This window comes from Diceros bicornis, chromosome 7, assembly GCF_020826845.1.
Source record: "Diceros bicornis minor isolate mBicDic1 chromosome 7, mDicBic1.mat.cur, whole genome shotgun sequence".
In the NCBI taxonomy this organism is placed as follows: domain Eukaryota; kingdom Metazoa; phylum Chordata; class Mammalia; order Perissodactyla; family Rhinocerotidae; genus Diceros; species Diceros bicornis.
Window position 1 is genome coordinate 19,395,427 of NC_080746.1, and position 20,949 is coordinate 19,416,375.

General features: G+C 44.7%; 1 protein-coding gene across 11 annotated transcripts in view; it reads right to left on the reverse strand.

The window, feature by feature from the left end:
• Window positions 1-20,949, reverse strand: part of CEP164 (centrosomal protein 164) — a 63,951-nt gene that overhangs the window by 35,028 nt on the left and 7,974 nt on the right. For 8 of the 11 annotated variants that reach the window (XM_058545142.1, XM_058545146.1, XM_058545145.1 and 5 more), the window contains 6 exons: window positions 18,892-19,003; window positions 11,650-11,854; window positions 7,680-9,347; window positions 4,783-4,938; window positions 4,234-4,368; window positions 3,448-3,525 (listed from right to left, as the gene is read on the reverse strand). In XM_058545142.1, the coding sequence (XP_058401125.1) occupies window positions 3,448-3,525; window positions 4,234-4,368; window positions 4,783-4,938; window positions 7,680-9,347; window positions 11,650-11,854; window positions 18,892-19,003 (2,354 nt within the window). Of the gene's footprint in view, window positions 1-3,447; window positions 3,526-4,233; window positions 4,369-4,782; window positions 4,939-7,679; window positions 9,348-11,649; window positions 11,855-18,340; window positions 18,408-18,891; window positions 19,004-20,949 lie in introns of those variants that run through there. The other 3 variants (XM_058545144.1, XM_058545141.1, XM_058545147.1) reach the window with 3 other exon arrangements.

Genomic DNA, 20,949 nt, shown 5'->3' on the forward strand with positions numbered 1-20,949 from the left:
GACCGCCACCAAGCCCACCATCAGTCCAGTTTATTTTCCACGTCTCACTCCCAACCTCGTGGGTCTCAATTCTTTGCACTGTGCCCCGGCGTTGTTAGTGCTTTCCAATCACACTGACATCATCCTGTTATTTCTAAGCCCAGCTCCCTCCCTCTCCTTTGATCCGCTGCTGGGGTTTTCTCCAGCACCACAAGGCCACACGCCGCCTGCCTGCCTCCCCTTTTTCCTTCACACCCATTCTCAACGTCTGTTCCATGAACCTATCCCTTTTGATTCTGTAATAGACTAGAAATAAGTTTAAGCTGAAGGCAGGAGAGGAGGGGGAAGGAGACAGAGAGCCAGAGCAACACACACATTCTTGCCATCCTACTGCCCTCTCATGGAATTATGAGCAAAGTGACTGTTGACAGTGAGACAAGATAGTACTTAACCACGGATGGAGATCTCCATCTAGGGCTTCCTGGGATGCCCCGGAGGGGGAAGAGGTGGGCAGCTCAGAGGATCCAAGGACTATAAACTGGGACAAAAGCCATTTTCAAAGGTGTGGTCCAGGCAGAGGCAGCCTTCTCTGTCCTGAAACCCCCATTCATCTCACCAACAATTTTCCCCACCAGGAAAAGCCCTAGTTCCTGCCTGAGGTTAGAACACAGGAACCCAACACTCCACGTGGCAAAAAGAACTAAATCTGCTGGGCTGCTAGAGACAGGGGTGGGAGGTGTGTTTAACACCTCCCACTCTGAACATTTCCCTCATCACACTGTTTTGCCTACTTATATTAAAGAGGTTATAAAAAAAATATGTTTAAAAGCTCCCACTCCCCCAAAGAAGCACATAATCATGAGGAGGGAAGCTTTTGAAAACCCAGGACATGTCAAAGAAGAAAGTCTCTTTTTTGGTTGACATTTATAATCCACTGTGAAGTAAAAATTAACTAGCCCGAAGTCAAAGTGCATCATGATGGATCATGAAATCTTCACCGAAGATGAAGATTGACACTGAAATCTTCAATCCACCAGCTGACAGCAGGGACCACATATCTACTCTACCCAGGACCTGGGAAAGCCAAGGGAAAAAAAAAAGCACAACACAACCTGCCAGGATACCCTTCCGGTCCCAGTGTGGCTCATTCATTCACCCATTCATTCTCTCAACTGCTCAGCAAAGCATACCCCTGTGCTTCCTATGCTCCAGGCAGTGGGCCAGGTGCTGGATATATAGACGTGAATAGGGCAGGATCTCTACCCTCAATTTGCTCAGTTTCTTGGAGTCTCGCTTCTGTCTCCAAAAGCAAGTAAGTCTTCCTGACACCCCATTCCCATTCATGGCCATCCTTCTAGGCTCAAAACCTGAGCTACTGATTCCATCATTGTTATAAGGTCTTAACGGCAGATGAGAAAAAACAAGGCTGTCATTTCAAAAAGGAAACCCAATAGACTGAAGGCTTTGGATTTAATGCAAACAGACCAGGCACCAATCAGAAGGAACAGTTTCAAAGTAGACACAGGTCAGGCTGATGATCAAGAAAGGCACTGAGAAAAAGTGTCACATTTGGCAGAAAGTATTAAACTCACAATCAAAACACATGTGATTGTGCAGAGCCAAAATCGTGGACAGTTTCTGAGACAATAGAGAAAGCCTAACTATAAAGGGGCCTGCCCAATGGCCAGAGTTGGGTCCCCTGGGAAGCCCACCTACAACCCAGGGCCTGTCAGCCAGCATCCACAACCGCAGCCAACCTGAGACATTAACTCTGGCTCTCAAGGTGAGCTGAAGACCAAGAAACAAGAGTCAGAAATAATAAGAACACGATAAGAGATAATAAGACAACAAATTTAAATCCATGATACAGGCACTGTTGTTTTACTGATCGTTTTTTTGTGATCATGCTAATAAAATGTGAGTGATCTGTTTCATTTGAAAGTGTTTAAAGTGTTTAAAAGAATTTGATATATTAGACTTGTGAAAAGTTTAATTAAGCTTATAATCAATATTTAAATGTTTGGGAAATCTGAGTTGTTGACCTCATGATTTATTGGTTGTGTGAATACTTTAGGAATATTTGGAGAAATGTTGTCAAAAATTAATAAATTGGATGCTAGACAAGTACATATAGTAGGGAGTGTTCCTTTTCAAGTAGAAAAATGCACTGGGAGTTTTTAGGCACTACAACGACATGATGAGTTTGGGGTTTTGTTTGTTTTTTATAGAGAATATTCTGGTGGCAGTGAAGGACAGACTAAGGGAAAGAAATCAGAAGCAAGAGGACTATTGGGGTATTCTGGAAGCTACTCCCATCTATATTCTGCATTTCCCAGGCCTCGGGCCTTTGCTCCAGCTGTTCGCTTCCCTAAAATATCCCTTAAAACCCCCATGTGTAAAACTTACCTCCTCTTCAAGACCCAGGTCAAATGTCATCTCCTCCACCAAGTTTTTCCTGATCTCTAGAAAAGTAATTTCTTGCCCCTAAGAACTCCTCCAAACAGCGCACCTGTGCTAGAGCTCTTTACGTGTACTACCCTGCTTTATAGTTTCCTAAATATTCATTTAAACATTTACTGAGTGCTTACTAACCACCAAGGACTAGTGTCCTTTCTCTCTCTCAAACTCCTTGAGGCCAGTCCAGATCCATATCTTACCAACATCTGTATCTCCCATGGGACCTAGCACAGTGGCCTGCCACAGAGCCAGCATTCGACAAGTGTTAAGAATCTGGACAATGTTACACCTCTGTTCAGAACCTCTGATGGCTCCCAACGCCTGTGTAATCCAATCCAAACTTCTTAGCTGGCACTCAGGTCCTCCATGATCCAGCCCAATCTATCTCCACAGTCTTACCTCCCACATGCGCTCTGTACTCCAGTCCAAGGAGATGCCTCATCTTCCCCAAACTCCCCCTGCACCTTTCGCCTCTGCCTGTGCAGTGCCCTGCACCTGGACTTCTCTCTCACCATTCACCTCTCCCTGTCCAGTCCTGCCCATCATCCTTCCTGGCTCACCTCAGATGTCAGTTTCTCAATAAAGCCTTTCCAGATCAATCCAAACAGAGAGGAGATCCCTAATTTTCCCCTCCCGTGGCACTCTGTTTTACCCTCCTTACAGCCTCATTGCATTCTACTCTGTGTTCCAATCATTTAAGCCTATCTTTGATGAGACTGTAAACTCTCAGAGGGCAGTAAGCTCATCTAATTTATGCTTGTACGTTCTACAGCACCTAGCAAAGTGCATCATGTAAAAACATTCAATAAATGGTGGTTATTTGATAAATGAGTAAATGGATGAATTCCTTTCCACCCTTGTGCTTCCTCGAACCCCAGAAATCCCATCTGAAGAGGACTGGGACAAAATGGTTCTCTTTCCAAATATGCATCCCACAAGGAGAAAGGCTTAAGAAGGAAGGAGGGACATACCAGGTGGAGGCATTTGCCTGCAGGGGCTTCATGTTCTTACCTCATATTCAAAGTCGCCCCCCAGCACCCCAATGTCCAGGTGCAGGTTCTTAAGAAGCTCACTTGAGCTGCGGACACTCTGAAAACAAAAACGATTACGAGTGGTTAAATCAAAGGAAACTGGTCAGCCCAGGGTGAGGGCCAAGAAGCTCCTTGCTGGTTACGCTTTCTGGGTCAGATCCAGCGGGTATATAGACTGGCAAGAAATGAAGCCATGGGCTGGAAAATCATTTTTACTTATTTTCAAAGTAGCACAGAGGTTAGCCAAAAGGTGAAAACAACCCAAGTGTCCCTCAACAGACGAATGGATAAACATAATGTGGTATATTCATACAATGGAATATTATTCAGATATAAAAAGGAATGAAGTTCTAATACATGCTACAATATGGATAAACCTTGAAAATATTATGTTCAGTGAAATAAACCAGGCAGAAAAGGACAAATATTGTATAATTCCACTTACATGAAATATCTAGAATAGATAAACCCATAGAGACAGAAAGTAGAAAAGAGGTTACCAGGGATTGGGAACAGGGGAGAATGGGGAGCGACTGTTTAATGGGTACAGAGTTTCCGTTTAGAATTATGAGCAAGTTCTGGAGATGGATAGTGGTGATGATTGCATAACATTGTGAAGGTAATTAAGGCCACTGAATTACACACTTAAAAGAGGTTAAAATGGTAACTTTCATGTTAAATACATTTGGCCACAATAAAAAAAAATTTTTTTCAAAAAATAAATGGCACAGAGGGTTTCCAGGCCAGAAGGAGGATTCATCATTACCTGGTTGTCACTTTCCGCTTCATCCTCCTCGTTGGTCTCCTCCCCTAAAGCCAAGAGGCTGAGAGCATTCTTGTCCTCATGGATGGAGCCCAAGAGACCCTTTGTATAAGCAGAAGTCTTGAGACCCTGTGAAGGCTCCAAAATAGAGAAGGAAAGTCAAGGGACTCACTAGGAAGACCTTCAGAATGACCTTTAGAATGCTTTCCCCACTCTCTTTCTGTTTAGATGTCTCCCAGAGCAAGTCTGCCGTGTCCAGGAAGCTCCAGCTCACACTGGAGGGATCCCGCCCTTTTCCAACTCCTACTGCCCTGGCTGCATGGACTGAGAAATCAGCACCACAGGCCCTATAGCATGGGTCTATCCTCCACTGCCCCGAGTCCATGTTCAGCATCATACAAGTGTGTGTGACTCACCTTCCCAACTAGATTATGAACTCTGAGGACTCAGCCTGTGCCTTCTATGTCTCATCCACGGGCCATAGTTCCTAGCATGGTACATGAGAGGCCTCAGAGTAACTAAATAACACTGAACACAAGAAAAAGTATTTACCGGCATGAGTTCTCCGAGTTGACCGGACTCCACTGAGCTCCCCAGGCTCACATTTTGAGATCCACGAGGGGCAGAGGGTGGGGCATCCACAAGGCCTCTTAACGGAGCCAGGCCCCCAAGAGGAATGTGGACTGGGGCTAACGAGGAGCCCAGGGCCTGGGCAACAGAAAACATCTTGTTACAACCCAAGAAACCACATGTCTCTGAGAGTGTCGGAGACAGATATAAAAATAAAACTTCTAAATCCTACCCGCTCAAATTTAAACCACCTCCAATGAGAGGCTGCTAATGAAACACAACATCCAGAAATTACCATCGTGCGAACAGTGTGAGAAATCACAGGCTGGTTTCCTGATTCTCCTGACTCTGCTGCTGTCTCACAGTAAATCGTTCCTTCACATCTGGCAGATGATGCACAGGGTTCTGCTCTCCTTTCAGAAGCCACATGGGAAGTAGGGGGAAGGGAGAGCAGAGACAAAAAGCCTCATCTACCAGAATGCGAAGTCTCAGTACATAAAGTTTAAAACTGATGAATCAAGAAAAAGCAGTCTAAGCATATTATTTACAAAAATGGAAGTAAATACCAGAAGACAGCGGCTGCCTCTGGGGAGGGGCACACACACCAGAGGACTGTTGTATTTTATTATACGCCTTTTGGTGCCATTTGACTTTAACATGGGCATGTATTACTTTGATGAAAATGAATATTAACTGTGAAAAAATACACACGAGCAACAGAAGAACTCTCTTTCCCCTCTCCACTGATGAGAAGAGTGGCTGAAAGGAGCCTTGCCAAGGGACTGACCAGGCCCCTTCTTCTCCCTGTGCTTCATGCCAGAGAGGACTGGGGAGAGAAAGCAGTCTGAAAGTCAGAATGGGTGAGACCTCAGGCTTCTCAGACTCTCAGTTTACTCATCTACAAGACAGAGATGTCATGTGCCTTGCCACTTAAGAAGGTTTGTGGAGAAGTTCAAATGAGATAATGAAAGCAAGGAGCATACGTGGGTGGTCCAGGGCCACGCCAACGTTATGGAATTGCTGTTACGGGGATTCACGTTACAATGGTCTGGGCTTAGAAGTAGAGGCAAGGATAGCATTCTGGGGACAGTTTACAAAGAGCTCTTTAAGATTCCTTTCTCAAACTTAAAATGTATAAAACAACACAAAAATTCCATTCCTCTCTAATCCCACAGGGGCTGAAGAGAGAAAGGGGAACATGGAGGAGGTCAGGCCGAGGAAGTTCGGATGGCCCAGCTTCTCACCCACAGCCTCAGCCTACAGACCAGACCATCAGGCGGGTTCTGAACAGGGCCCGTTTCGGCACCAGGAGGGCATCAAATGCTCATAGAAAGATGAGATGAGAACCTCTCCCGAGCCTTTGTAGATTCCCGATCATGTGGCCTATTATAGGGGATCTTTGTTAGGGAGAAAAGGAGCTGATAATAGAAAACACGTGCCCACAATACTCCAGCCCTGGGCACCGGGGTGAGCATTTTACATGTGATGTCTCATCGTACTCTCACAACAACTCGAGGTCACCATCCCCACGTGAGCAAATGGAACGTGGTAAGGTCAAGACCCCTGCCCAAAGTCACAGGGCCAGCAAGGGGCAGACACAGAATTGGAACCCAGGGCTGTCTCTAAGCCAGTACTTTATAGTGCCTCCTGGCTGTGGCAGAAAAGGAGCCCACGAAAGCTGCTCCGAGGTGAACTGGGCACAAACCGGGCCTGCTCCTCCTGGCTTCAGCCCTTCCCACCAGCCCTGGTGTATCAGCAAGCAAAATCCTTCCCACACTATATTTACAGAAAATTACAGACTCCTAACATGGCTAATTTGCTAACGTGCTGGGGGCTTGAGGGAGAGAGACAGGCATGCTGAGGGCTTTGTTCTCCCAGGCCTTTACCAAATCAGTGGTTAGCGGGGAAATTATACATTCCTGGCTCCAGCTGATCATCTTCTATAGCTGGCCATTAACTCAGACTATGGGCTGTGCGTGGCGTTGTCCTTCAGAGCGGATAAACTTGCTGCCATTGGGCTACTTAAAACTTTCAAGATAATCTGCAGCTTATCCGATATTTATAGTGCTACAGTAGTTATTAGAGCTAACGGAGAACCAGTGCACGCCAGCAATTAGGAACCAGAGGTAACAACTGGGTAAAGCCACAGCTGGGCAACAGCAAAAGAATAGCTGGGGAAATTCAGATTGACCCCCATGGTCTCTGCTCCAACCTGACTTCTTCTGAATGAAGACTATGGTGTGACTCTTTAAAGGGACAAGGTGTCAGAACTACAGGGCAAGCCCAGCCCTTTGGTAAATCCTAGCACAGGAGGAAGTGAAGGGACGTGGTTTCTGGGAACCCTGGGAAGCAAGGAGCAGAAGCAGCTCACTGGATGGCAGAGCGAGATTCTGGGCCGTAGCCTCTCATGACAGTATTAACTCTAGTTCTGTGTGATTCCAAGAAGGGACTCAATTCAGAGCTTGGGAGTAGGGTGTCTACTTGGAAGGACCTCTCTTTATAATCAGCTGATGCAGAAGGCTTCCCAAATGATAGAGGGAAGGTACCTATAGGTTGTGTGAGTGCCAGGATCGGCACCACCTTGCTCACCCTCAAAACTGATCATCTTCAGTGTGAACCACCCATGGATTAGTTAGATCCAGGGAAGGGAAGTCTAGATACCCTCAGCCCCTATCTTGCAGGTGATGGGGTAGAAGAAACATGCAATACACATAATCCCACAAGATGGCCATCCTGGGTAGTTAAGGGATCAATAGTTAGCAAGGGAGGGCAACTAGCAGGAAAGCAGACCTGATGGCTGCGTTAAGACGTCAACTCAGCCTGCTCCCTCCCTGCCAAGTGCACTGAGGCCTATGGGCCATGCTGTCTAAGACGCCTACCTGGTTGAGAAGCTGCATCTTGCCTGGCTCTGCAGTGAGCCCTCTGTAGGAACTCAGCTCAACTAGCCCCTGCCTGAGGGGGCTGCTGCTCGGCTGGAAACAGGCTTGCTGAGAGGCCTCCTGCCCAGCAGGGGCAAGGGCCGCCTCCTGAGGATGCTCCAGCAGCTCTGGCCTCCAAGCCAGAAACCTTGAGTCCCTCTCCACGGCTCTGATGGCCTCATGTTCACCCTCACTAGACATTCTGGAGGACTCAGCTGCCATGCAACAGACCATGCTGGCGATGTCTTTGCACGGCATTTCCTGCACGCTCTCGGGCAGCCCCAGGCCCTCCAGCCGCCTGGAGATCTTGACCATCTGCAGGATGTGCTGGTAGAACCTCTGATCCTCAGAGTAGTCTTCACTCTCTGACGGCTCATCAGCAGAGCTCTGCATGTGGGATAACGGGGGCACTAGGAAGGGGCTAGAGTGTTGATCTCTGGGTCTGGGGCCTGACTGACCCGTGCCTCGCTCAGATCCCCGAGAGCTCTGCAGGTCCCAAGGGAAGTTGTTCACCTCATCCAGGATCTGAGAGCCAAGGGGAGAGGCCAGGCTGCTGCTCTCTAAGTCAGGCCCAGACCCACTAGGCTTCCTGTCTTCTTCAGGGGGCTCTGGAGACCCTGGGGGTCGTCTCTTCTCACTGGTAGGAGACTCCCCAGGGGCATTCCCTGAAGGGCAAATCTGAGCTGGTTCTGACGCCAGGGTATCAGGTGGTATTAGGAAGAGCCCCTGAGGTGAATCTCCAGCTGAGGCCCCTGGAGCCTCAGCGTCATTGGGCTCCGTTTTCTTGCAGCTCCTGGGGGTGTCCTTGTTCACAAGCTTGGAGACCTGTCCCATCCATGATTTTGGGGGCTCTCTCCTCCTCCTCCCTCTGCCCACGCTCCCACCTTCCCCATAAACACCCTGCCAGCTCAGGTCTTCTGCTGGGCTGTTATCTAACAAGAACAGCTTGCTCTTCCTAATAGGCAGCATGTGGTCAGAAGAACAAGGGGACAGGGAAGTCTCCTCCTCAGAGGATGGCAAGGGAATGGGGCTCTGGCCCTTGTCCCCCCCAGGGCCAGTGGAGCTTAGTTTGGCCATGTTCTGGCTGTGCTGCTCCCCTTTCAGCTGCAAGCCATTGATGATTTCAGAAAGCTTTGAGTGGACAGAGGCCTGGTTCCTGCTTTCTAATACATCCTGCCCACTCTGGAGGGGCTGGGGGCTCTCAGGGCCCGGAGTGCCAGGTTTCTGCTGTCTGGTCCTCATTTCCAGCTCTTCTATTTCAGGGTCTGAAAACCCCAGGTAGATTTTCTCTGTCGGCTCCTGAGGTTTCTCCAGACCCTGCCGATCACCTAATTCTGTCCTACATTGGGCTGGGGCCCTGCCTAAGATTTTCTCCATGTCAGCAAAGATCTGATGGGTTCGGGAAGCTTGGCGTTTGGAGAGTGGCTGCAGCTTGCCAGGCAGGGTGCCCATGAGAGGCCAAGGGGTGTCGCCCAGCATGCATGGGCTCTTCACTTTCTTAAAGGAGCCCTCACTTCTAGCCTGCATCTCTTGGTCTAGGTCCATACCAGCAAGCCCAGGTGCTGGGAGAGGGGATGGGCCACGGAGAAAGGAGGAAGAAGGCAGAAGTCCCTGCTCACGTTGTGTTTCCTAGATGGGTATATAAACATGCAGAGAAAACTAAGACAAAGTACCTCAGATTTATACTTACTACCTCAGCCCTTGGCAAGCCCTTAGCAGAAACCCACCCTCCATTTAAAGTAAAACACAAACCAAAGAGGGAAGAAAAGCTAAAAACTCCCTTGGGCTGAAAATATGTTGCTTTCTGGGACTGAGTTTCTATAAAGAGGCTGGATTAGATCAATGGCTTACAAATCTTGCGCCATGGAACCAGGGGTTGGTTCCACATGGTACCTCAAGGGACACTATAGTGTGCATGTGATGGGGAAGGAGAATCACCAAGACCTACACCCCCAGGTTCAACCATGGCAGCTCCACTCCTTTATATGCTGGATCTCTATGGAGAAAGTGACTTGAAGACAGGGCTTCACTAGTAACGAAAGTCTGAAAATCACCAACCAGATTATCCCTAAGGTACCATTGAGCTCTCAGTTCTGTGATTGGTTCATTTTATAAAATCACCAACCTTAGCAAGGACTACCAGAAATTGTCTAAGAAGGGAGAGAGAGGAGAAACGTAACCAGTGAGCTGAGCCTCGGAAACTCTGTCTAGGTCTTCTATCAAAGGCACGAGCTGGTACTGCTCGAGAGAGGTCCACAGTCATAGAATCTCGGGGCTAGAAGAAACCCTGGTTGCAAGGTCAACCACACCTTGCAAACAGTCGCACTAAACACTACCTAGCCCGTGAAAGCTGGCACACCTCCAGAGAGCCCAAACCACCTGAGTCCAGGTCGCCCACCTGGTTCAGGCCTGCCCCTTGGACAAACTCAAGTTTGAGATGCCTGTCCTGAGCCCTAAGATCTAGACTGGCAACCCAGGGCTGTCCAGTTGTCTTCAGCTCCTGAAACCACAGAAGGAATCTTTTTTTAAGAGGGAGCTCCAGGAACTCATCACACACCCAGAACTCAGTCTGTTACCTAACCCTCCACCCTAGAGCCCTCAATTCATTTCCTCTCACACCTTTAGTGATGCCAGAGCCTGCCAACACGCTGATCATCCTTTAAAATAGTCCTGGGTTAGTAAAAAACCCACCATCCATCTTTCGCCTTTCAAACACGTGACATTAGAAAATGTAGCCAATTTGGGAGTTACCTGTCCTCTTTTCTCTATCTGGAAGAATAGGCTTGCTATCTTACTTCTCAGAGCCATGAGTAGTAATATGTGGAGGAGGGGAAGGGAGGGAGGAGTTATCTGTGGAGCTTGGAAATGATAAAAAGGATAAATTCATCAGCAAACATCCAACGCTAGAACTGACACCTTGGGAAGGAAGGAAGAAAGACGGAGGAAATCTTGGCTGAGGAGTAAGCACCAGGCCCTGGTGGGATATAAAGACTATAAACAGAAGAGCAAATCAACCAGAGCATTGAGAGGGTTACAGAAGTATTCCCAATGCTCCCCACCTGGCTGACCCAGGTTCCTATGTCCTTCCTCCTCCTCGACATGCTCCGCCTGCCCCATACCTGGGTGAAGGGAAGAAGGCGGGTTTCCCTGCACCGCCACAGCACTCAAGGAGAGCCTGGACCTCACTTCAGAATGGCTCCAAGTCTTAGCTTCTCCACCCATAAAATGAGGGCAATAACTCTGCCTCCTAAGTTCAGACATACTGGAGGGACAAAGAATACCATAATGGGAAAGAGCACTTTCAACTTTGAATAAAAAAGCTACTTGAGACCAAGGTGATCACGCTGCAATCAAATCTCAGTTATCCGCCACTAACCAAGGACACGGGCAACAAAGACAATCCACAGGAGTGGAGAAAGCCCAAAGCTGTTCTTTTTGGGTCTTGAAGGCACTGGTGTTCCGACAACTGAATTTTGGCTACAAGCGACGTTAGGAATTCGCACCACTGAGACAAATGATGAACCCACACTAGGAAGGCCTGGCTCTGAAAGAACAGGAAGGACTCTCCCCTCACCCAGGCTCTCTGGCCTCTGCCAACTCCTCCCTGTCCCTGCACTCTCCAGAGGGGCAGATGGCATCACTTCTTAGACCACTGCGAAACACCATCCTCAGCAGAGCACTCTCTCACTAATCCTACTATGTAATGTGTCCACCCAGGGGGCACAAAGGAATTGTTTAGAGACAGTAACAACTTCTAGAAGCTGAAAGGAAAATTTGCCAGAAGATAGGCACAATTCAGATGATGTACCATCAAGAAATTACTATACTATTGTTGCTGTTCTCAACATCCCAGTTGTAAACACCCAGAGGTCCCCAATATCCCCTGAGGTTTCAGCTCTGGCCTCTCTGGAGCTGGCATCCACCGACTCACCAGGGGACTTCTGGAGGTCTCTTTGTCCTTCTTGTCTTTCTTTTCCTTTTTCTTTTTCTTCTCTTTCTTCTTAATGGCCCCAGAAGTTGACAGCTTCCCTCGCTCTTGGATCACCAAGTTCCGATAGTGCTCGTCACATGGATGGTCCCACATGGACTGCCCGTTGGCAAAGTTAAAATAGTAAATATCACCTGTGATGTCCTGGCTGGGGATGAGCAGAGGTCAGAAATTAGTCCCTGCTCAGGTCCAAAGCTACTTAAGAAAAAAAGAAATAAAAAAGAAAAAACACGGAGAGGAGGCAAAGAAGGAGACAGAGGGGAGGGAGGAAGAGGGAGAGAGAAGGTGGGAAAAAGGGATGAGGGACGGGGAAGAGAGGAAAGGATTAATACAAAATTGAAGGGTACCATTTGGCTAAGAATAAGGAGTTAACTTAGATAGAACAAAGGATTGGGATACCTAAGGACTTCTCTAGATGGAGACATATAGTCACTGGGGCTCCTGGGAGTTCATGTTAGACTAGAGCAGGAATAAACTTGGTTTTATTTAGATGAATAAGTACAAACACTACAGTATCTTGAAGATAAATTCTAGGATAGACCTTGTTTAATATTTTTATAAATGGTCTGAGGATGAAAGACACATTGTGAAAGCTCTGGTTTTGCAAAAGACTCTAAACTCTAAGAGGTGACAATCCAAGCTAGTGGGGATCAACAATAGAAGGAAATAACGTAGAAGGTGAGTTTCAAGAATCTGTGTTTCAACATGGACAAATCCAAAATAAACTATTCATCCCATCCACCACTATCTATAATCCATTAGGATAGCTAATAGAAAAAAAAAAATTCCCAATAGCAATCTAAAAGATATAATGCCCAGGAATAAATCCAAAGTGTGCAAAATCTTTATAAGGCTTACTGAAAAGTCAGAAAAAAAAAAAAAAACAATTGGAAAGACATGCCATGTTCCTGAATAGAAAGATTCAAGTCTATAAACATGCCAATAATCTGCAAATTAATGTATAAATCCAGTACAATCCCAATACAACCCCAATCAGGCTCCTTATGAAACTTGACAAGCTCAATCTCAATTCAAATAAAAGAGAAAAATATGCAGAAGTAAACAGGAAGAATATCAGAGGTAAAAGATAAAAAGAAGCTATACGAATGGCCAATAAGCCTATGAAAACATGCTCAACATCACTAAACGTTAGGGAAATGAAAATTAAAACCACAATGCGGGGCCGGCCCGGTGGCACAGCGGTTAAGTGCAGGTGCTCCACTGCGGCAACCCGGGGTTCACGGGTTCGGATCCCGGGTGCGCACCAACGCACCACTTGCTAGGCCATGCTGTGGCGGCATCCCATGTAAAGTAGAGGAGGATGGGCACAGATGTTAGCCCAGGGCCAATCTTCCTCAAGACAAAGGGGGAGGATTGGCATCGGATGTTAGCTCAGGGCTGGTCCTCACAAAAAAAAAAAACCACCAAGTGGTGAAACACCACTTCACACCCATTAGCACGACTATTATCAAAAAAGCAGAAAATAACAACTGTTGGCAAGGACGAAGAGAACCGGGAACCCTTGTGCACTGCTGGTGGGAATGTAAATTGGTATAGCCACTGTGAAAAACAGTATGGAGGTTCCTCAAAAAATTAAAAATAGAACTACCATATGAACCAGCGATTCCACTTCTGGGTACACACCCAAAAGAACTGAAAGCAGGGATTCGAACAGATATTTGTACACCAATGTTCACAGTAACGTTATTCATAACAGCCAAAAGGCAGAAACAACCCAAATGTCCATTGACAAATGAACAGATAAACAAAATGCGGCACATACATACACTAGAATATTATTCAGTCCTAAAAAGGAATGAAATCCCGACACATGTTACAACATGGATGAACCTTGCAGACATTATTGTAAGTAAAATAAGCCAGACACAAAAGGACAAATACTGTATGATTCCACTTATATGAAGTACCTAGAACAGGCAAATAAAATAGAGACAGAAAGTAGATGAGAGGTTACTAGGGGCTGGGGAGAGGGGAGAATGAGGAGGTATTGTTTAATGGGTACAGAGTTTCCGTTTGAGAAGATGAAAAAGTTCTGGAGAAGGGTGGTGATGATGGTTGCACAGCTATATGAATGTACTTAATGCTACTGAACTGTATATCTAAAAATGTATAAAACCGTAAATTTTATTTTCTATATATTTTACCAGAAAAAAAATTTGTTAACTTCAGTGTGATAAAATAAAGCATACAGAAAATTAGAAGACAAGAAACTGGGAGAAAATAGTACAAACAATAGTATAAGACTAATACACAGAAAAACCAGAGTTCCACCTTCTAAACAAAAATAAAAAGATAAGCATGGGTCAACTCAACTCTATGAACAATCTGGGAAACGCAAATCAAAACAATTAGGTATAATTTCTAGCCCTTGGACTGACAAGTTTTTTGGATGGATACTTTCTTTGACATTGACAAGATGTTAATTGATAACATTTTTAAATGGACAATCATATGTGCTGCTGGTGAGACTGTTAAAATTTAATGGAAAGTAATTTGGTATTAACTAACTATATTTAAATTCTGCACAAACTTTAACACATCATTTCAAATTCTAGAAATTTTTTCTAAAGAAACACATACAAAACTTCAGGCAACATGCTTAACTGAACTGAAGGAGACATCTGACCTCTCCATGCCAACACAGATAAATACTGGATTAATATATAACAATTACAACAACAAAACAAGACGACAAAAAAAAATTTTTTCAACATACCAGACAGAAAGAGAAATTCTCAGATGCCAGAACCAGAAAGAAAATGTGAAACCTGAGTAGTAAGTGCATGAACTGACAGGTCAAGGGTGGTATCTTACCCAGATATAGGCCCTGAGAACTTGGGTTTTAATGCCAACTTAGGGACACAAAATGTGGCCTTAGGCCTTCATGAATTTGGAAACTAGAACAGACCCTTACATATGTCTGTGGGCCTTAAGGCTGCTCCCTCTGTGACTAAAAGGACCTAGCAGGTCATGGAAGCAGCAAGCAAGCATGACGCCCACTCCAGGTTCTAGGCAGGCAAAATAAAATTTAATGAAAAATTGAAACCCGAAGACACATGTAGATAGAGAGTCCAAAATCTGGTAAGGAAATCCCAAGTCAGGAAATTAATGGAAAAATTTAGTCCTTAACCACTGATCAACCCTTGGCCGAAGCCATTGTAAAGCCACTCAACAAGCTAGGAATAAGACCTTCACAAAAAATAACCTCTACAGAAGATGAGTTCACAATAAATTACAAACCATGTAAGGAAACAGTTCACCATGAAGGAAAATCAGTGACACAACGAAGAGAAGAATTAGCACACAAAGAAACTTAGCACAGAACAATCAAAAGAAGACTAAAAATAACTACATTTAAAGTTATTGTAGAGATAAAAGGAGTAGAATCCATAATGAAAGAACAGAACTCTAAAAAAACCCAGACATATTGAAAAGAACATAACAGAACTTGTAGGAATTGGTAATCATTAAACTAAAAAACAAAACAAAAAAATCAGGTGGGTTAAACGGCAGATTTGACACAGAAGAACAAATAGTGAATTGGAAAATGTATCAAAGGAAATTATCCAGAATGCAGAATGCAAGATAAAGTGATTTTAAAAATATGAAACAGAAGAGACATGGAGGATAAAATAAGAAGGTTCAATACATTTCTAGTTAAGAGTTCCAGAAAAGAAAAGTGATAAAGTTTAGAATTTTCCAACATTGAAGAGAGACATGAGTCTTCACAGAAAGAAAGCACTCCAAATCCTGAACATGGTCAATAAAAACAAATCCATAGCTAGATACACTGTAGTGAAATTACAGAACACCAAAGATGAAAACAAAATAATAAAAACAATAGAGGGTTGTTGATTGATTATCTACAAAGGAACAACAAATGAGACTAAGAAAATATGTATCTTATTAGCAAAACCAAAAGCCAGAAGATAATGGTACATAATATTATCAAAGAGCTGTTCAACAAAAAATTCCATACCCAACTAAACTGTTATTCAAGAGTGAGACCAGACAAAAATGACTAAGGACACAGGAAGATATAAATACATTTAGTATGCTTGATACAAAGGACGTTTATAGAACCCTGTACGCAAAAATGAGAGACTACACATTCTTATCAAGCACACACAGAACATTTACATACAGAACATTTACATAAACAGAATCACTTACTGAACCACAAAAAAGTATCAACTTGTAACAAAGAATATAATGAATAAATAAAATTGGAAATCAGTAATAAAAAAAAATACCCAAACTGACCCCTTCAAACTATTATTTTGGAGCAAAGATACTCAACAAAATTTTAGAAAATCAAATCCAATAATATATAATTATGACCAAGCAGAGTTTATCCCAGGAATGTAAGGTTGGTTTAACATTAGAAAATCAATCAATATAACTGACCATATTAACAGACCAATATAGAAAAATCATGTGATCCTATCAATAAATACAGGAAAGAAATTAATAAAATCCAATATCCATTTCTGATTTATACTCTCAGCAAGCTAGGAATAGAAGGGAACTTCCTCATCCCGACAAAGGGCATTTAGAAAAAACCTGCAGCTAACATCATACTTAACAGTGAAAGACTGAAAGCTTTCCCCTGAAGATCAGGAATAAGGCAAAAATATCCATTGTCACCACTTCTATTCAGTCGTTACTAGAGGTTCTAGCCAGTGCAGTAAGGCAAGAAATAGAAATAAAAGGTATCCAGATTAGAAAGAAGAAGTAAAAGTGTCTTTACTCCCAGAAGACATGATCACCTATGTAGGAAATCCTATGGAATCTATAAAAAAGTTACTAGAACTGACATAAGTGAGTTGAGCAAGGCCGCAGGCTACAAGATCAATATACAAAAACCAATTTTATTTTTATATGAATGCAACCAACAGTTGAAAATCTAAATTTTAAAATAACCATTTATAGAAGCATCAAAAATATGTACTTAGATAAATCTGAAAAAATACGGGCAAGAGGTTTACACTAAAAACTACAAAACATTTTTTAGAGATATTAAAGAAAACCTAAACAAATGGAGATAGACCATGTTCACCGGTTAGAAGACTCAATATTGTTTAAGATGTTAGCTCTCCCAAATTGACTTAGAGATTCAATGCAATTCCAATCAAAATCCTAACAGGATTTCTTGTAGAAACTGACAAGCTGATTCAAAAATTCGCATGGAAATGCAAAGGACGTAGCATTTTGAAAATGGAGAACAAAGTTGGAGGATTTACCCTAAATGATTTCAAGATATATTATAAAGCTACAGTAATCAAGATAGTATGGTATCAGTACAAAGACAGACAAACAGCAGAGAATTCAGAAACAGACCCACACGTAATGGTCAATTTAGAAAAAAATCTAAACATCCTTCAATATAAGAGTGGTTAAATAAATCAGGATTTTAAAAAATTGTGGTACATCTACATATGGAAAAGCATGCAACTGATAAAAGAATGAGGTAGAACTTCACACACTGACATAGCAGAGCAATATATATAGAACAGCGCTTATGTTTAAAAAACAAAACCATGTGGGAGAGAGGGAGAGGGAGAGAGAGAGAGGGAGGGGGAAAGAGAGAGAGGAGAGAGAGGAGCGGGAGAGAGGAGAGGGAGAGAGAGGAGAGAGCAAGGGCGGGGAGGGCGGGGAGGGCGGAGAGGGAGAGAGGGAGGAGGGGCAGAGGGAGGAGGGGCAGAGGGAGGAGGAGCAGAGGCAGAGGCAGGGAGCTTTAAAAGGCCTGGAAGGAATTCCCCAACTAACAGTAATCACTCTTGGGATTGGGAGTAAGGGTAAAAGATGACATGTATATAAAGTTTTAATGACTTATGTTATTTTTTAAATATTTTTTAATTTATTTAAAAATAATTTAGATATAGTTCACAGTCTCCTTACAGGACAAGGGAGTGTTAGCCACCTCTCTGGCAGACACGTAAAAGCAGCTGGCAGAAAGCCTGGCACACAGCTGGCCCATCACCAATGATAGTTTCCTTCCTTCCATCAGGGTGGGTGTTAGAAACAAAACAGAAACCACAATCCTACAAACGTATCCTATAGACACAACCACGAGTCCTCAGCACCTGGAATACTGTGTGCAGTGCTGACGGATTTACTACCAGAAAGATGTTATGAAGCTGGAAAAGGTCCAAGGAAAGGCAGCTAAAAAGATCAAGAGAACAGGGAGCCTGCCATGTGAGGAGAAGCTAAAGGATTACGACTCTTTAGCAGAGACGAGTAAGGCTAAATTGAAGTCATTTTGCCATACGGCCAACACATTAACTGGTATGGATAAAAACAGGATAATGACACCTTGTACACAAAACTGCACAATACTAGCATAAGAGGGGGTCCCCTAAGACATCTGGGGACCAGTTTGGGACAAATCTAGGGAAATCCCATGCTACGGCAGAAGTAAACTTAGGGTATCACTTTAGAGAGACAACCTGGAGAGAGCTCTGTGCAGGTGAGGAGGAGAACAGAGCAGATATGCAGAAGAGAGCAAACCACGTCACCGAAAGTGGGGGGACGCAGCCCTCAGGAGCAGGGAGATGCAGCGGCGGCCACGACTCCTTTCAGCTTTCCCACCTCGGCCAGCCTATTTCCTCACCATCAACCTCTGCTTCCTTGAGAGAACCTGGGTGAGTCTCTGCTCCTCACAATCCAAAGAGCTCCAACTGAAAATGACAATATGAACGAATCCACGACCATGAAGTTTTACACAAATCCTGGGACGGGTTGCCAAGACAGAGGAAACCTTTGCCAGTTTGTGTAGCCTCACTACAAACCTCTTCAGCACCAGCATCCATTTTGGACATGCTGAGGAGGTCTCAATGTTGTCACTCTCTATATCAGTCTGCAAGGAGTCACAACAACCCCTCCTTGGCATGTCCCAAACAGATGCAGGTGCTGGAGGATCTGACCCAGGGCAGCAGCTCCTGGGACCCTGGATATAAGCGCTGAACCCCTCACAGCGACCATCAAGTCAGCCTACGCTTAGGCCCAAAGCATCAGGCGGTCCAGCAGAGGAATGGCCCCTTGCTGTCCCCGGCTCTGTGCAGGAAAGGCTTTCAAAGGTCACCTGTTCAAGCTGATCTCCAGTGTCAGGCTCCCTCCGCCTCTGACAGGCCAAGTCAGTAGGCTGCGCCTGTGCTGACTTACCATGGTTTCCACTCCACGGGCAGAGGGGCCACAATGCCCTCCCGCGCCAGCCACATCAGTTCTGGTTCCTTGATGGGGTCAATCCCAATCTCTCTGGCAAATTCAATAATTTCTGGAAGGAGAGGCAGGAGGGTGGGAAGGTAAGAGAGATGGAGAGAAGGTGGATGGAAAGAAGAAAAAAAATCACACAGCCTCGTGAGATACGAGATATATATATACTGGTCTGTGCCCCCAGTTCCTGGTAGTATTTGGTCTTTCACCCTGGTTCCTGACACAGAACTCTTAAATCTCTTGGAATTTCCTGGGTGATGGCAGCATCTTTTGTTCCATGAGGTGACTCTGGGTAGGCTCCTGGATGGCTCACAGACGGGGGCTGGTCACCACAAAGACCAAGACATGATTAAAAGCTTGGAACTTTCAGCCTCACCCCTGATTCTCCAGAGATGGGTGAGGGGCTGGAAAATGAGTTAATAATCAGTCATGCCTACATGATGAAGCCGCCATAAAAATCCCTAAACTACTAGATTTAGAGAGCTTCTGGGTTGGCGAACACATCCACATGCTAAGAGGGTGGTGCACTCCCAACGCCATGGGGACAGAAGCTCCTGCACTTGGGACCCGCTCAGACCTCCCTGGCTATTCATCTATATCCCTTATCATATCCTTCATTATATAATAAACTGGTAAATGTAAGTGTTTCCCTGAGTTCTGTGAGTTGTTCTAGCAGATTATTGAACCCGAGGAGGGGGTCATGGGAACTTTGGTACACAGCCAGTTGGTCAGAAGTACCAGGGACAACCTGGAACTTGCAATTGGCGTCTGGAGTGGGGGCATTCTTGTGTGACTGAGCCCTTAACTTGTGGGATCTGATGCTATCTCCAGGTAGACAGTGTCAGAACTGAAATGAATTGTAGGACACCCAGCCGGTGTCGGAGAACTAGTCAGTGTGGGAAAAAACCCACATCTCATGTCAGAAGTATTGAGTGTGAGGGAAAGGGAAAACAGACATTTTTCCTAGACAAGCTTTTTTCTACTTTGCCCTTACCTTCCAAATTTTCTTCAGTGAACAGGTATTATTTCTCTAAATATAAATAATAAACATACATAATTTTGTTTTCTTAAATTACCATTTATAAATGGTATACCTGAATCAAGGCATACTATTTCCATACTCCAAGAATATAATCTGAAGCCAAGTATAACAAAGGCAAAAAAAATAAGACCAAGACTTCAGTGTGGCAGAGGCCTCAGGAAGAACCCAACAGCCACAGCCAGAACCATCCTGAATGTGGGCAGTCTTACCAGGCAGGACACAAGCTCTCCCAAGATTTGCAAGATCTTGATGCAAAAGTGCTCGTCACTCTATCAACAAACACGTCCTGAACTACAGATGACTAAGCCCCTTGGGGACCTCACCAGCACAGGAACAGAGTGCAAACCAGGTGATATGTGCTGTAAGGGAGACGGGTGTCGTGTGCCATGGGAGCAGAGAGAAAGCAGTGACTTATCCTGCCCAGGGCCAGGGCACATCTGAGCGGCGAAAGTGGGATGATACGCAGGCAGCCTTCTTCCCCACTCACTGAGCCCTCTCTTCCACCAAGGGAGTTGTTTCTTTTTCAGTTTTGCTATATATTATGGACTCTAATACTTTTGTTGTACTCTTTTGGAATCAAGCATTTAGAAAAGCTCTTTTGCCAGAGATCTGGAGGACTAGAGGACATATATGTCCTGAGTTAAGAGCTATCTCCCCTAGAGGAAAAAAGAGAAATGAGATGACCATTGGAATATGTCACCAGAACCCCAGGATAATCAAAGAAATACCAAGGGGCGTCATGCTTGAGCTGACAATACCCCAGGTCAGAAGGCATCACCAGTACGGTCATCTCCATGGAGAATGTGGAGGCTGACATACCTGGGGACTAGGAAAGAAGAAGCACTTTTTCAAAGGACCAGCTGGAATTTGGCTAGCCAAGGACTAACTTATTCATTGATTTCACAAATAATTTTTGAGTGCCTCCTATGTGCCTGTCACCATGCACCCTGATTAAGAGAAATGGT